This window comes from Helicoverpa zea, chromosome 25 (genome assembly GCF_022581195.2).
Source record: "Helicoverpa zea isolate HzStark_Cry1AcR chromosome 25, ilHelZeax1.1, whole genome shotgun sequence".
NCBI classification, from domain to species: domain Eukaryota; kingdom Metazoa; phylum Arthropoda; class Insecta; order Lepidoptera; family Noctuidae; genus Helicoverpa; species Helicoverpa zea.
In genome coordinates, this window is record NC_061476.1 from 8396612 (window position 1) to 8412038 (window position 15427).

A 15427-nucleotide genomic window follows, 5' to 3' on the forward strand; every position below is an offset into this window, starting at 1 on the left:
AATATTTTAAGCGATAGAAGCAATAAACAGAACCAGGTTATTATTATCTTATCTCGTTTCCAACGATGATAATATAAAAATGTAAAAATGTAATAATCTGCAAAACTGCAAAAAAAGGTTTCTTTTCTTCGAATCCCAAAACCTCCCAAACATTTCGTATAATTTGCGTATCCTTTTAATGTCCTTTTAAGGTCCGCACCTACAACTGGTGCTATGTGCGTAATGGACGACATTAATGTGTTCGTTGTATAATTACAGATGCGGCGGTGACGCGATGTCTGTCGCGCCGGCGGTCAAGCGCGAGCTGGAGCTGGAGAGCGGCGGCAGCAGCCCCGGGCGCAAGCGGCGCAAGCAGGCGGCGCCCTCGCGCGCCACGCCGCAGCACCCCGCGCCCCCGCCCCTCGACCTGCACGCCAAGATGGCCGACATCTACAAGAGCGCGCTCGCCTTCGGGGAGCTCGGCCTGCCCGCCTTCGACCCGCTGGCCGCCTTCCGACTGCTGCCGCGCCACGAGCCCCCTCGCATCTTCAACCCCGAGGCCTACTGCGATCTGTGCTGCAAGGAGTTCTGCAACAAATACTTCCTCAAGACGCACCGCGCCAACAAGCACGGCATCTACGACGGCGGCGAGCCACAGCCAGCGCCCCCGCCCCCCGCACAGCCGTCACCCCCGCGCCGCGCCTCCGACGAGGAGTCGGGCGGCACTCCTCGCCGCCTCTCACCAGACTCAGCGCGGCGAGCGCGTGAGTCAGGCTTCCAACCCGATGCGCTGCGACGACTCGGCGTTGTCAACCCAGAAGCCTTCTGCGAAATATGCTGTAAAGAGTACTGCAACAAATACTTCCTCCGAACGCATCGAGAACGAAGGCACGGCGTACCCGCGCGCCGCTCCCCCGTCAACGAGCACTCGCCGCCATCAGCCACGCCGCCCACCGGCCCGCTGTGCACGCCGCTAGGTACACCGCTGGGCACCCCGCTGCCCACACCGCTCACTACGCCGCCCGCGCTGTCGGGGCCGCCGCCAGACACGCCACCGCGCTCGCACTCGCTGCCGCCACCATTAGACCCTGAAGAAATGGCAGAAGTTAAGAGAGAGTGTGAAGACGAGCTGGAGGCTGCCTTACGCGATGGTCAGACCAGTCCGCTTAATTTAATCGTGGAGGAGCGCGGCGTGTCGTCACCTGGATCTGCGAGCGAAGAGCTGCGGAAGCTGCAGACAATGATCTCTCAGCTGAACGAGCTAGCGGCCGAGCGGCTGGCTGACGAGCCCAACGACCCCGGCCCCCGCCCGCCCTCCGCCTCACCTCCACCGCCTGACGAGCGGCGCGCGTCCTCCTCCGGCTCGAGCTTCTGTGAGATCTGCAACAAGGAGCTGTGCAACAAGTACTTCATGCGCACGCACATGCAGCGCATGCACGGCATCTCGCTGGAGAGCGGCACGCAGCTGGGCGGCGTCACGTGCGACATCTGCCACAAGGAGCTGTGCAGCAAGTACTTCCTGCGCGTGCACAAGCACAACACGCACGGCATCCCCGCACCGCCCGCGCCCGCCGCCACCGCGCCCGCCGAGCCGTGCCCGCTGTGCGCGCGACGCTTCCGCGGGCCGCGCGCACTGCGGGCGCACCTGCTGGCGGAGCACGCGCCGCCCGCGCGCCCGCCGCCGCCGCCGCCGCGCCCGCTCGACCTGCTGGCGCGCGACAAGCCCTATGCCTGCTCCTACTGCCCCTTCACCACCGACGTGCTGGCCTTCCTGTTCGCGCACGAGCGCGCGCACGCGCAGCAGGCGGCCGAGCCCGAGCTGGCGGCGGAGCCGGCGCCGGGCGAGGCGGAGGAAGCGGGCGAGGCGGAGGGCGAGGTGGAGGCGGAGGGCGCGCAGTACTCGTGCTCGCGCTGCGAGTTCCGCGCGGAGGGCTTCGCGGCGCTGGAGGCGCACCTGCGCGCGGCGCACGGCGGCGCGGGCGCGCTGCTGGCGGTGCCGCGGGCCCCGCAGGCGCCGCTCACCATGCAGCCCTTCGTGGTGGAGGAGGCGGGCGGCGCGCTGAGCCTGGTGCCGGCGCTGGTGTTCCTGCCGGTGCGGCGCCGCGCCACGCGCCGCGCCACCGTCACGCTCACGCTCACGCCGGCCTAGCCGCGCCAGCCGTGCCGTGCTCGCGGCCGCGACGACACCGCCGCGAGCACGCTACACGATCGCTGAACTCTACTAACTACATTTAACGCTGTGTGCCTTCAAGCGATTGCTGAAATATTATGAGACGTAATTTGTAAAGGGAGAAGCCGACTGCGCCGCCCGCTCGAGCGTGACACCGCGCGGCGGCCCCCGGCCTCTTTTTTGTCAGAGTCTAACTTCATATATTGAGAATTATATTGAACGGGTGATAATATATGAAACGTTGCCGCTTATAAATTCGATTATTTATTATTATCTCCTCGATGTTCCGTCGGGTCGGTCCGAGACGAGTTTATGAAACGTCGATTTCGATCGGGAGAAGAAATACACCCTAGGAGTAATTATTATTTAAAGGTATTTTATCGGTGAGTGCGCACTCACGATAGCGTCTAGGTACCGGTCGATGTTGATCACTGAGACGCCGGCGCTGCGCAGGCGCCGCCACGCACGCCACACAACCGCTCTACCTCACCACGTTAGTTTTTATATTAGCTGTTATTGTATAAATTATATTTTGGAGTTACAATAAAGTACAAATATAGTTAGTGCGTCAGTAGGCCGCGCCGGTCGCCTGACGCCGGCCGCCGGACGCCGGATGCCGGACGCCGGACAGGCGCGCTCTTAGCTACTCGATACTATTTATTGTTGTCTACGAGTGACTTAAAGCACAAAGATACGTACTATTGGGCAGTGATCAACATTAAACGTAATTTTAGTATTAAATTTGATTAGATATGTGGTCGTGGGGCTCGGTGTACGGGTTTAGTTAACACAAGATACGGGTGACGTTCGGGGCGCGCGGCTGGGCCAGGCGCGCCCGCCGCCCCTACATTATACTTGTTTACTATGCGTTATACTGCGCCGTCCGCTCCGCTCGCACCGCGACACGCACTCGCCGCTTTACATATACTATATTTTGAACTCTGAGTTTTAAGATGTACATTTTGGATAGTTATACATAACTGCCATCAACAAAGACTGAACATTGAACGACCTCACGAGTGGTGCGGGGGGAGGGGCGGACGCTACATATTATTATCTTGATAATCAAGACTTATTTGATGGGTAAATGGTAACAAAGTTTGTTTAAATAATTCATTATTGGTAGATCAGTGTGGAGGTTAGCTTGTACAAACCATGCAGCTTCTAAACAAAGTTCCTATGTATGTACGTAAGTTGTAATTAAATTTAAAGAAACTAGAGGTCGCTCCCGTAACGGCTCCGGATCGGAACCTGATTGTTATTGTAATCATTGTGATTTTGGATCAGGGTAACCTTATGAGGAAATACTTGCTACGCATATACTTCGTGTGGCATATGGTTCCGTTATACTAAATGAACCGTTATAATGCAGAAAACATTATTTTAATTGTAAAATTCCTTCACAACGGAAAGATTTCCATTTTTGTATAAAAATATTTTACGAAAGCTTTTCTGGCTCGAAATATTCGTTGTCCACAACGAATTTGCAAGAAGCCTAATTTACTAACATACTTTCAAAGTTCCTAAGTAAAGTTCCAAATCTTTATTCCTACTCGCAAAAGTCAAAATTAGGCATAGACTTCAAAATAAGTGCAGAAATTATTTTGAAAATCCATCTTCCTACTAGTCTTCCTAGAGGCAAGCCAAATGGCCGGGCCGGAGCCGAGACGAGGGCGCGCATAACAACAAATTATATTAATAACGTTTTAAATAATAACAAATTAATACAATTGTACGCGTGGTAAGATCCTCAGGGAGCGTGCATTCTCTGTGAGCATTCGTGGAACAATTGTAGAGAATGCCGGGGGTTTTTATTATATTTGGAGAAAGCACGGTCGCAGGGATCGAAGTCATTCGATGTAGTGAAAAAATGTATTGAAAAATATTGTGTTCTAACGTTCCGTTTTCCCAAAAGCGTTGTACTTGATGTGGAAATGACCAGTTGGGGATGTGGCTCAGATGGGAAGTAAGAGGTTTCCTGTTATAATGTTGGTGGAAACCACACAAATATGTGTTATAGTTATAGCATAAACATATACGTATATCCTGTGCTAATCAATAGTAGGTACATTTGATGCCCCTGTAAGAGATTTTTATTATATTAGATGAGTTAAATTATATATTGTATTACATTAATAGGTGTTAAATTATAAATATGTGCGCATTATGCAGTTGTCATAAAATCTCAAGTATAAAACAGTGTCAGTAAGATAAAATACTTCCTACATGTAGTGTACAAATGCTTTTTCACTAAGCCTTTTGATTAAAACTACAATATCATCAAAAAATTTGCCCTTTTTGGGGTGTTTTGAAAAACATGTTTCCGGAAAATACCTAATCCGTGATTTTGCCACACTGGAATGTTTAATTCATTCAAAATATTTGGCGCTAACAGTATTTGTTAGCTGATTGATTAAATGAAATTATTATACAAAATACTTTTATATGAAAATCTGTGTGTACGGGTATAAATTAAGTTTGTCTGTCCCATCTTAGCTACATGAACAACGTAACAATAGTACAAATTTGTTAACCAAGTGTGCAAGGTATCGGAGGTTGGTAAACAAATAATATTACAGTACAAATTAATTATTAAGTGTAGCAGAAAGGTATTCAGGAGTGATATTAATAGTTAACAATATTCACTCGAGTACAACGCTATGAAACAGCCAATACAGTCGCACGCTGTCCTAATCATCTGTATATTATTATTTATTAATTATTAATAATAGTACTATTATATTATATACATTTTCAGTCATTATTGTTATTGCAAAAAATGATTTTAGAGTTACATAAGATGACATGCAAAAAATATTAAAAATATTGTTGTTTACGAATATACCAGTGTCAAAAATATAACGAAATAATATAACGGTTTTTTTTCATGTAAAAAGCTTTTTAAACTACCGTTATGTGCTTTTCGAAAAGCGAAGTTTAGAAATATGTTTCTGAACTAAAAAAATACTGAAACGGGTAAAATAACAAAAATATTCTTTGCAAAAATAATACTTTAACGTTCCTAAGTTATTATAATAATTATATTTAAGTATTAAATAACAATTGAACATAGTTATCATGGTACATTTCAGATCAAAGTTTTAATATTTTGTGAAGATCTGAGATAACCGTGACTACTTTGTTTATATTTTTGTCAATTTCAAATATTTCTGAAGTTTACTATTTAAAAAAATATTTGACGTTGACAGAAACGTTATGATCTCTAAACAAAAGTTCCTTCATTCCAAAAATTATGTAATTCGTTCTAGTCGTTAGTAATTTTAGGTTAAAATATATTTTAGTGCGACTGTATTTTGTAAACGTGAAAATAATTTTTCGAGTTATATAAAAACTGTGTTGTTTCTAGTCAAATTATTTTATAAAAAGTTTTACTAATGTGGGTGTCCGTAAGTTAGGAAAAATAACAAAGTTAAAACAAATATTTTGGAAATGGAAAAATTCTAAATTGATGCAGATACTATGTGGTTTATGAAAACATATATTTTCAACAAAAAATACTTACAATAGTAAATAAGCAAATTAAAAACTTCTGGCGTCCACATTAGCTAAAATCATATTTTAAAATATATTTAAAAGAGAATTATATTGGCTTTAGGAGAAAGCCAAACCTTATGTCGCAGCCATTTTGTAGAACTTACTATTATCTATTAACCACAGACAAGAATATGAAAAAAAAACTTTTTTGACAAAAATGAACATAAAAGCCGTTGTTTTTCACAATTTTAACCCAATCGCATTAAATAAGAATTGCAAAAAATGGTACAATACTTATTTATTCGTGTTTCTCAGTAGTAAGGCCTACATTATGGTCTGCGGTCGGTATATGTTCCTAGCTCCGTCTGTTTGTTATGTATTTGTTTTCCATTAATTACTACGAAGCATTTCTACCGTATTCAATAAATTAAATATACAAATAATTGTTGACGTTTTATTTATTTGCCTTGCTGTACAAATTGTGGCTGCGAGACAGGAAAACTTCTTACCTACCTGAAACTCAGTAGGTATAGACCTACATAGGTATACGAAATGTTTCAAGTTCACTAGTATGATTCAAGCTGATGAAACATATTGTTTCATTCAGAATTTAAAGTATACCTTTTTTAATATTAATAATTAACAAATGTTCACAACATTTATTTTATAATAGATATCTATATCTTCAACTGTAGGTATACCGGAATTTATATAGGTAGGCAATTAAGTATTAAGTAATTGAAAATTGAAACCAATATTAGTCATAATTGACAGTAATTTTGACTGATTGATACGTAGGTAAACAAAGCTACTTATATATATAATTAGGCATTATTTAAAGAGATGGTAAAAAGATGTAGTATGTACAATCGTAGCATATACTTATTGGTAAAGTCAGGTACTGAAATAAGGACATCTATCTTCATCCAACGACTACACATGAACTTGTACAGTATTCCTAAGATAACTACAGAAAGAAATTGATATAATCGACGGCTGATAGGTGGCAGCACAGGTTTCTGTTTTTTTTTCCTTTCAGACTGTTTCTTTAAATATAGAATTTGGGTCTTTTATTAATTTAATCAGAAGACATCACAACTGTAGGAAAATACCTAATCTTTCTTAATATTAATAACCCGAATCTGCAGAAAATATTTCAACTCATTGTCACATGACATAAAACATTGATACTTATACAAAAATTCAAAACTCATGGCATAGACGAACTTCAATTCGTTCATGGTGCGAGTTCCAACTAATCACATCGAGACATTCCTCAAGGAAGAGTTTTGGCCGAAGGGTGTAGTCTATCGGAGGTTCCGAGGATGGCTACGCGACACCTCGCAGCGTAACACGACGCCGACACTTCGTGTGCATTAGTTTAAGTTGTTTATATAAAATATGTATTAGTATATGATTTAATGTTATAATATTTATGTATAGTATTTTCTATGGGCCTTTGTAGCCTGATTTAAACAAATAAATAAACACACATATGTAAGCACTTAATTCCGCACAACAAGAAAGCATAATTTTAGGTACAAATAATTTTGAGCAAAAGATATAAGCAAAATTCATTGTAAAAAGTTGTTAAAACCATTCGGCGAGATAATCTATAAATAAATCATACAATTACAACCCTAACTAGAGAGCGGGAAAAACTCCCGCCAAAATAGTCTTAATTAAAGATTATATCCGCGTCAACTGTCAGCTTTAGATTAATAAAAAAAAACTTGACAAAAATCCGCGTTTTTTGTAAAAAAATCGACATCCATTAAAAATCGAGACGAGAGAGGGTAACTCGGTGTCGCATCTGTCAAACTTTCTGTAGGGGAAATGTAGTAAAATTGTTGAAAAATGGGTTAAATGTTAAAAAAAACAGCAAAACATGGTGCAGGCGAGGGGTTAAGCTGACAGTGTCAACATTACACGCGAGTTAACCCGCCGGTCGCGCCGACACGCTCCGTTGTCGTTTGAACTCGACTTTTTTTATAAAATATTAAATTGTTATAATGTTTTTAATGCTTCATGTTATTTTTTAGTTATTTTTTAACATTCATTCTTTCAGAGAATAAGTATTTTAACTTCTAGCATAGGTTGCAAGCTAATTTTGTGGTTAGGTTAGGTTATAATTGAAAAACAATAAACATACCATAATTTCCTGAAAGTCATCGATACAATTTCATTCAAACCTATGAATCAATAAATACTAAGTAGCAGTTTTATGAGTAGTTTTAAATATGAAAGTCGAAATATTTTCCTTTTATATTACAAATTCCCGAAATGTATTGAAAAAAAATTATTTATTTAGAGAATCTTTAATAAGCTGTAAAAAGAACCAATGGAGCTGTTAGGAAAACTTATTAGATATTTAAGAAATAACCAGGGCGCAGAAGATTTATGTTAAAATGGAATAAGTATGGATGCTGATTCCAGTTTGTGCCCGAGTATTCATTGTTGCTCTTCAACGATTTCTCTCAAACTGATAAGTATAGGTATGATATGATCAGTGAGTATTTGTTAATAATTGTATTTAATAGTTTTATGTACAATAATTCTAGATGGAAGAGAAAAATATAAGAAAGTGCAAAGGCATTGCTAATTCCTTAAAAAATGTTTCCAGAAGGTCCGCTACGCTAGTAAGATACTCCTTGATTTTCCTTGTTTAGCGACTGTAAGTCTACAAGAATCAAACAACATTTTTATTTAATTCAAGGAGTATCGGTGTTTCACTTGAGGTAAAAACATAAGTAAACAAACGTAATAATATGCACAATTACTAAGTCATAACCACGAATTTATAAACTGAATTCCTGAAACCTGAACACAAACAGACTAACATTAATTGATTCTTGTAATTAAATAATCTTGTGCAGTATGAATAATTAGATTTATTAAAGTTGTTTTCTTTTAAATATATATTACTAATGCAAAACAATTAAGTTGTAAGTTTCCTATGTGATTGTTTTCTAGGCTTGTAAACAATTGTGTTCTAGATGAGTCAGGGTGTATGAGCCCATGGTGCATATATTACGTTTTGCAAAGTGATTCATATTAAATTAATTACTTACTTCAGTTTTACCATAAAAGGATGGGGTAAGCCCACAATGGTTCAGCAGTGGATAAACTACGAGTAAGTATGGGTAATATGATGATGATATAAGAATGGTGGATAGTCCATAGCCATTGGTTCTAGATACACGCCATTGTAAAATTGAAAATGTTGTATAAGGGTAAAGGTAGGAACAGGAATGTATATTTCTTTCAATATAGGTACTTAATTAGACGCACAATATTTTTTTTTCACATCATATTTATTCAATGCTTGAGTTAGACAAGTTACGTAGGGTGAGTGCTAGCTAGCATGTGGTGGATTTTATAAATCATTTTTAAATGTAATTTTATTTTATGACAATATTGCGTATTGCATACTGCAATATGCTCACTGTACATTGTTGAGAGGTTCTTTTAACCTACAGACAGACATGTGTTGACATGACCAGTCTAATCAAGGGGTATCGGGTTGCCCGGGTAACTGGGTTGAGGAGGTCAGATAGGCAGTCGCTTCTTGTAAAGCACTGGTACTCAGCTGAATCCGGTTAGCCTGGAAGCCGACCCCAACATAGTTTGGGAAAAGGCTAGGAGGATGATGACAGACATGTGTTGCTGGGGAGTTTGTTGCGCCACTTCTTCCCAGCAAAAACACATAGGAAGTGGTGAAGGGTGGGCGTTTTGGGGGCTGTCTTATGTAATTTTTTTTTGACGTTCGAAAAGTGCTGTTTTGCAGCCAACTTTGAATAAATGAGTTTTGATTTTGATTTTGCACGAATTACTTCTATCGTTAAAACAGAAGTGATATCTCATTTAATTTATTTGCAAATAAGATATTACATGATACAATGAAAATGATGTCCACTAGATCATACCAAATCTTCTAAAGATTACCGAACTTTTTAATCGCATACTTACCATGTGCATAAATCATTGCAAATATTCTAAGTCACGATGACGAATGTAAGCCAGTGTAACCGCAGTTTACGTCACTCTAGCTGATTGTGCTCGGAGCCTCGTACGATTTGACGTAAGCAAGCCATAACAATATATGGGTTATGTATGGGGAAATGGTGACTTTTAAGTAGTCTTCAAACCTTAAATGGCTTCTATGGGATACTCAGGTGCTGTACTATTTAGGTTTTTGGAAAAATACGGCGATAGTCTAAGCAGTAATCACAAGCCATTGTGTAGAATTTATGCCATAGGTAAAATAATATGTAAATACCCATTTGCAAAATTAACGTAAGTATTTATAATGATGTACATAATTAAGTTTTTAGGAATCCCAAACACACGGAACCAAACTAAGCATTGAAACAATTTAGGATCCATAATACTTAATGCGCAGGAATAAGTTCATCAATAAAACGCACTTTAAAGTACATTGAATAACATTGTATTGTAAAATAACTCGCCCGTATAAAATTGACGCGAAATCAGTATCAATCTCGAGTTCCTCATAGATTTTTATTAAAAAACTAGCTTCTGCCCGCGACTTCGTACGCGGATCCTGTCCCTTATGCCAGCGACTACGGGGTCAGCAAAATCAAAGATCTGAATCGTCTGATATTGAATTTTAAGGGCCCGTTGACTTGAAAACAACGGAATACGCATAGCCATTAGAAATGTTCCATATATTTAATTTTTGTACTTTAACGGCAAAAGCACAGCAGACTAAACAAAACGCTGAGAACTGAACCGCAATAGACGTGACCATAGGGATAAAAGTAGTGATTCTAATTAGTCCGCATTTAAGTTGTGTGTGGCAAAAATATTACACGTATTATTACGTAAAAAAACATTAAATGTTACTGAGATGACAAAGTCGTGATGACTTAGTGGAAGTCGTGGTGGTTTAGTGGGTAGAGAACCAATCTCTCAAGTATGAGCGTGCGTCTTTAATTCCAGGTCTGGCAAGTACCTGCCAATGCAACTTTTCTAAGTTCGTATGTACTTTCTACGTATATTTTGGATACCAATGACCGTTATTTGGAGGGGATGTTAAACTGTAGGTTCCGGCTGTCATTGAACATTCTTGGCAGTCGTTATGGGTAGTCATAACCCAGTAAGTCTGACCAGTTTTACCGAGGGGTGTTGGGGGTTGAGCGGTTGACCGGGTTGTGGAGGTCAAATAGGCAGTCGCTCCTTTTAAAACACTGGTACTCAGTTGCATCGTGACTGGAAGTCGACCCTAACATAATTTGGACAAAGGCTCTTGAGATAATAACGACAATAATAATGAGATATAAGCATCGCAGGATATCTGAGGCTGATGACGGGGAGTAGCGACCCCGCGGGGCATATATACTGAGTTCTCCAGGGAGAGTATACTGTCCCCCATCTCCGGCCGGTCGGAGTGAACCATGACGGGGGTAGGTCTCACGCCTCTGGCTTGGCTTGACCATCCAGAGTGGAGTCGCTTGAGCAGGGTTAGTAGCCCTGCTCGGAGGATAGGTGCCTCGTGGTAAGTGACCCACAGGGAGCGCGTAATCTGCGTTTAAAATCCGCCGAGGTATCCTCACACTTCAGCCGCTCATGTCCCTGTTGCCCTTTTGTTGCTATTCAGTGACAGATTCCCGGGGGCCCAGTAAGTGAGCTGGCGAGGCTCCACCTGCCATTTTTACATGTATCTAATACATTGTCATCGGCAGGAGCCATAGTTCCCGTAGTTTCCCCATTCCTAGTCCATTAGCATCCCATCATAATAGCCCAAGTAGTATTCATCCACAGTTTGCAATGGTATAGCACAGATTGTCTTTTTTTTTAACGACGTTCACCGGGGATTGTCCTTGGGTTCATTTCTATAGTGTATAAAGGGATAATTGTCGGTTTTGTGTCACCATTTCATTAAAGTTGTCTCAAAAGGGCTTCAGCGTGTTGGCTTTGGCCTCACGTTTGACTCCCAAAAATTCGGAACTCTGTAGTCCCGAGGTCTGGAAGAGACATACAAAATAATAATGAGATATATATAACGCAACAAATTCGGAGAGTGGGGGCTCGTGACGCCACGTCTAGGTATGTAAAATTTGTACTAAGCAGTGACTTAACACAAAATTCAAGCGTGTTATATCTTTGTTATTATTTGTTTGTGAGAAGGAGAAAAGAAAAAATACGTGTCCATTATTTTAGGGTTATCTTGTAACATTAATTGTTACATGTCTTAATTCTTTTTAATAAAATGTTGAGTAAAATAAAATTAACAAAACTATTTACAAAACTAAAACTATTTACAAAAACTAAACTATTTACAGTAGCAAACTAAACGCATCAAAATTTCTGGCCAGCTACATTTTATCACCACGCACGTATTTAAACGAGCGACATATTAGGCACCCGGACCGCACCAGCGACTCCTCGCTTCCACGTCGCCGCTGTCACGGCTGCTGCCAGTGCGAATCTGGATATCGAGGCGAACGCACGCCGGTTTTTTGAACACTAACTTTAAGTTATTATAACCGCCATAGCGATTAAACTTTTTAAGGGCGTCATTACCGTTCCCTCGACTATATATCTCGACATATAATAATACTCAGCATATTCAGTGTGTGTGATTTAAACCCCGATTGGGTAAGTGCTATACAATTTTAAATTAGCCAGAAGCTAAGCAAACCATAACGGTTTCTTTCGCTTTGCTTTAGCTGGGTAATCTCTTTATTTGTGTTATCGCTTAACTTTATTTCTATTGCAAGCTTATTATGTGTTTTTGCATAGTAGTTTACCCCACACTTTCTTAATAATGTAATTTTTGCCTACTTGCGTTTTATTTACCGTTAAAATTTTCAAATTTTGAATTGGCTAAGTAACCGACTTATTGTTATCTCCGTATCTGATAGTGAACATCCACAGCAACACATCTACACTTTTAGCGCTTCCCTATTAAGCGTTGCTGTGGGTGCTCACCGTCTACGGCCAGTGTGTAATGCCTTCGCTTATTGCGCATTACAGGGTTTCACGTACACCTTAAATCTCCTGCTTCCCCGCGGTGGACTGTAGCGGGTTGACCTTCGAACCCTACACCAGCACCTGAACCTGATCTCGGCGCGCGGCCACTTGTTCCTGCAGCGACCAGTGACGTCAGGGAAGTGCTAGGCTAGTGAGGAGGTTAATCACTGTAAACTTGTATGTATGGGCTCTAACCCATTGTTATTTCTGCCGACCGAGCTATACTGTATTTTGTGTGCGGTAAATAAATTGTCCATCTTGCTACCTACCTTTTTTTTATTTAATAACCCCTGGGAGGGACAAAGTAGCGTAGCAGAGGATAAGACCGGGACACTGGCGCCCTTAAACGTGGTAGAAATACAGTTGATTAATCCTCCTCCTTTGGTTGTGGGTTGTGTATGTTAGTGGTTGTCTGTGTAAACGTCTTTTATTTTTTGGTTTTTTCCGTTACTAATGTGTACGTCACAAGCTTTCAATTTCTTCGAACAGTTAATGTTGGTCATAATTTATTAATCTACCCTACATTCATTTTTATTAATTTAAAGTCGTTTAGTTACATGGTTTGTGCAAATATTTCTTGCTAATGTTTTTGTCTCGGGCACCTAAAACGAAGCTTTCTTAAAATTGTTTTTTTTTTCATTATAATTTTTTTTATTGTGTTCACATTTAAATAAATATCGTACTATTATTGTATTATTAGTTAATTAAGGTATAGTACACATTAGTAGCATTTTTTTTATTTCTTCTTTTTCTTTCTTTTATGATTTTGTTTTTTTTAATTTGATTATTTTTTTTTTCGTTAAAAAAAAAACCAGACGTTCTTAAATTTAAATTGTAACAGAACGGAGAACGTGTTGTTTTTTTTCTCTTTTAATTATTGTTTTTTTTTCTCTTTTAAGCTTTGTTAAAAGAATTAAGAAATGTAACATTAATTGTTACATGTCTTAATTCTTTTTAATAAAATGTTGAGTAAAATAAAATTAACAAAACTATTTACAAAACTAAAACTATTTACAAAAACTAAACTATTTACAGTAGCAAACTAAACGCATCAAAATTTCTGGCCAGCTACATTTTATCACCACGCACGTATTTAAACGAGCGACATATTAGGCACCCGGACCGCACCAGCGACTCCTCGCTTCCACGTCGCCGCTGTCACGGCTGCTGCCAGTGCGAATCTGGATATCGAGGCGAACGCACGCCGGTTTTTTGAACACTAACTTTAAGTTATTATAACCGCCATAGCGATTAAACTTTTTAAGGGCGTCATTACCGTTCCCTCGACTATATATCTCGACATATAATAATACTCAGCATATTCAGTGTGTGTGATTTAAACCCCGATTGGGTAAGTGCTATACAATTTTAAATTAGCCAGAAGCTAAGCAAACCATAACGGTTTCTTTCGCTTTGCTTTAGCTGGGTAATCTCTTTATTTGTGTTATCGCTTAACTTTATTTCTATTGCAAGCTTATTATGTGTTTTTGCATAGTAGTTTACCCCACACTTTCTTAATAATGTAATTTTTGCCTACTTGCGTTTTATTTACCGTTAAAATTTTCAAATTTTGAATTGGCTAAGTAACCGACTTATTGTTATCTCCGTATCTGATAGTGAACATCCACAGCAACACATCTACACTTTTAGCGCTTCCCTATTAAGCGTTGCTGTGGGTGCTCACCGTCTACGGCCAGTGTGTAATGCCTTCGCTTATTGCGCATTACAGGGTTTCACGTACACCTTAAATCTCCTGCTTCCCCGCGGTGGACTGTAGCGGGTTGACCTTCGAACCCTACACCAGCACCTGAACCTGATCTCGGCGCGCGGCCACTTGTTCCTGCAGCGACCAGTGACGTCAGGGAAGTGCTAGGCTAGTGAGGAGGTTAATCACTGTAAACTTGTATGTATGGGCTCTAACCCATTGTTATTTCTGCCGACCGAGCTATACTGTATTTTGTGTGCGGTAAATAAATTGTCCATCTTGCTACCTACCTTTTTTTTATTTAATAACCCCTGGGAGGGACAAAGTAGCGTAGCAGAGGATAAGACCGGGACAATCTAAAAGACGGACTAATTACTTTTTTTGATTCACCATACCTATTTCATAACATTAATTTCTATACATTTCAAGTGTAGTATTGCTCTTGAAGTTCCACATCAGGTGTTCCAGATTTTCGATGTTTATACGTCAAAATAGAGAGTGCTTATCAGATTGAACCACTTTTGCTAAAACGTCATATCTTTATAAGCTATAGTCTAGCTGGGCCCCTGGAGTTCCACATCAGGTGTTTTAGATCTTCAGTTTGTATAAGTCAATAGAAAGTGCTTATCAAATTGAACAACTTTTGCTAAAACGGCATTCCCCTATATGGTACAGAGAAGCTGGGCTCTTGGGGTTCCACATCAGGTGTTCCAGATCTTCAAATTTATTATCTCAGCTGAAAATGCTCATCACATGAAACAATTTTTGCCATGACACCATTTTTGTATCTCTTATAGTTTTATTGGTCTGTTGGTGTTCTGCATCAGGTCTTCAAGTTTCGAAGATAAATTATAGCCTATATGTTGACCAGGCTTAATACTGATACAACAAAGAAAAAATCATTGAAATCCGTTCAGTAGTTCGGAAGATTAGCGTGTACAAACAAACAGACATACAGACATACAGACATACAGACAGAATTTTTTTTTTGGATTTCTGCTCCATTACTGTTTCTAAACCCCACCCAATTATTATTTTTTTAATATATTCAATGTACAGACACAGTTTTTTTACAGATTTAT

The 15427-nt window shown here is 40.5% G+C and overlaps 1 protein-coding gene and 2 long non-coding RNA genes across 3 annotated transcripts; all 3 read left to right on the top strand.

Annotated features, from left to right (window-relative positions):
- The first annotated feature begins 274 nt into the window (after positions 1-274).
- On the top strand, positions 275-6087 carry LOC124642828 (zinc finger protein 628-like). Its single transcript, XM_047181551.1, has one exon. The coding sequence runs from the start codon at positions 275-277 to the stop codon at positions 2126-2128; it is 1854 nt and encodes a 617-aa protein (XP_047037507.1). The 3' UTR covers positions 2129-6087.
- A 5756-nt stretch (positions 6088-11843) lies between these two features.
- Positions 11844-12908, top strand: LOC124642795. The gene is made up of 2 exons (XR_006985819.1): positions 11844-12265; positions 12644-12908. It is a non-coding gene; the product is annotated as an uncharacterized LOC124642795 (long non-coding RNA).
- Positions 12909-13567: 659 nt separating this feature from the next.
- LOC124642812 lies at positions 13568-14634 on the top strand. The gene is made up of 2 exons (XR_006985822.1): positions 13568-13991; positions 14370-14634. It is a non-coding gene; the product is annotated as an uncharacterized LOC124642812 (long non-coding RNA).
- Positions 14635-15427: the final 793 nt, after the last annotated feature.

What these genes read in the sequence shown, in the direction of transcription:
- LOC124642828 (XM_047181551.1), top strand. Translation starts at nt 275, where the DNA reads ATGTCTGTCGCGCCGGCGGTCAAGCGCGAGCTGGAGCTGGAGAGCGGC.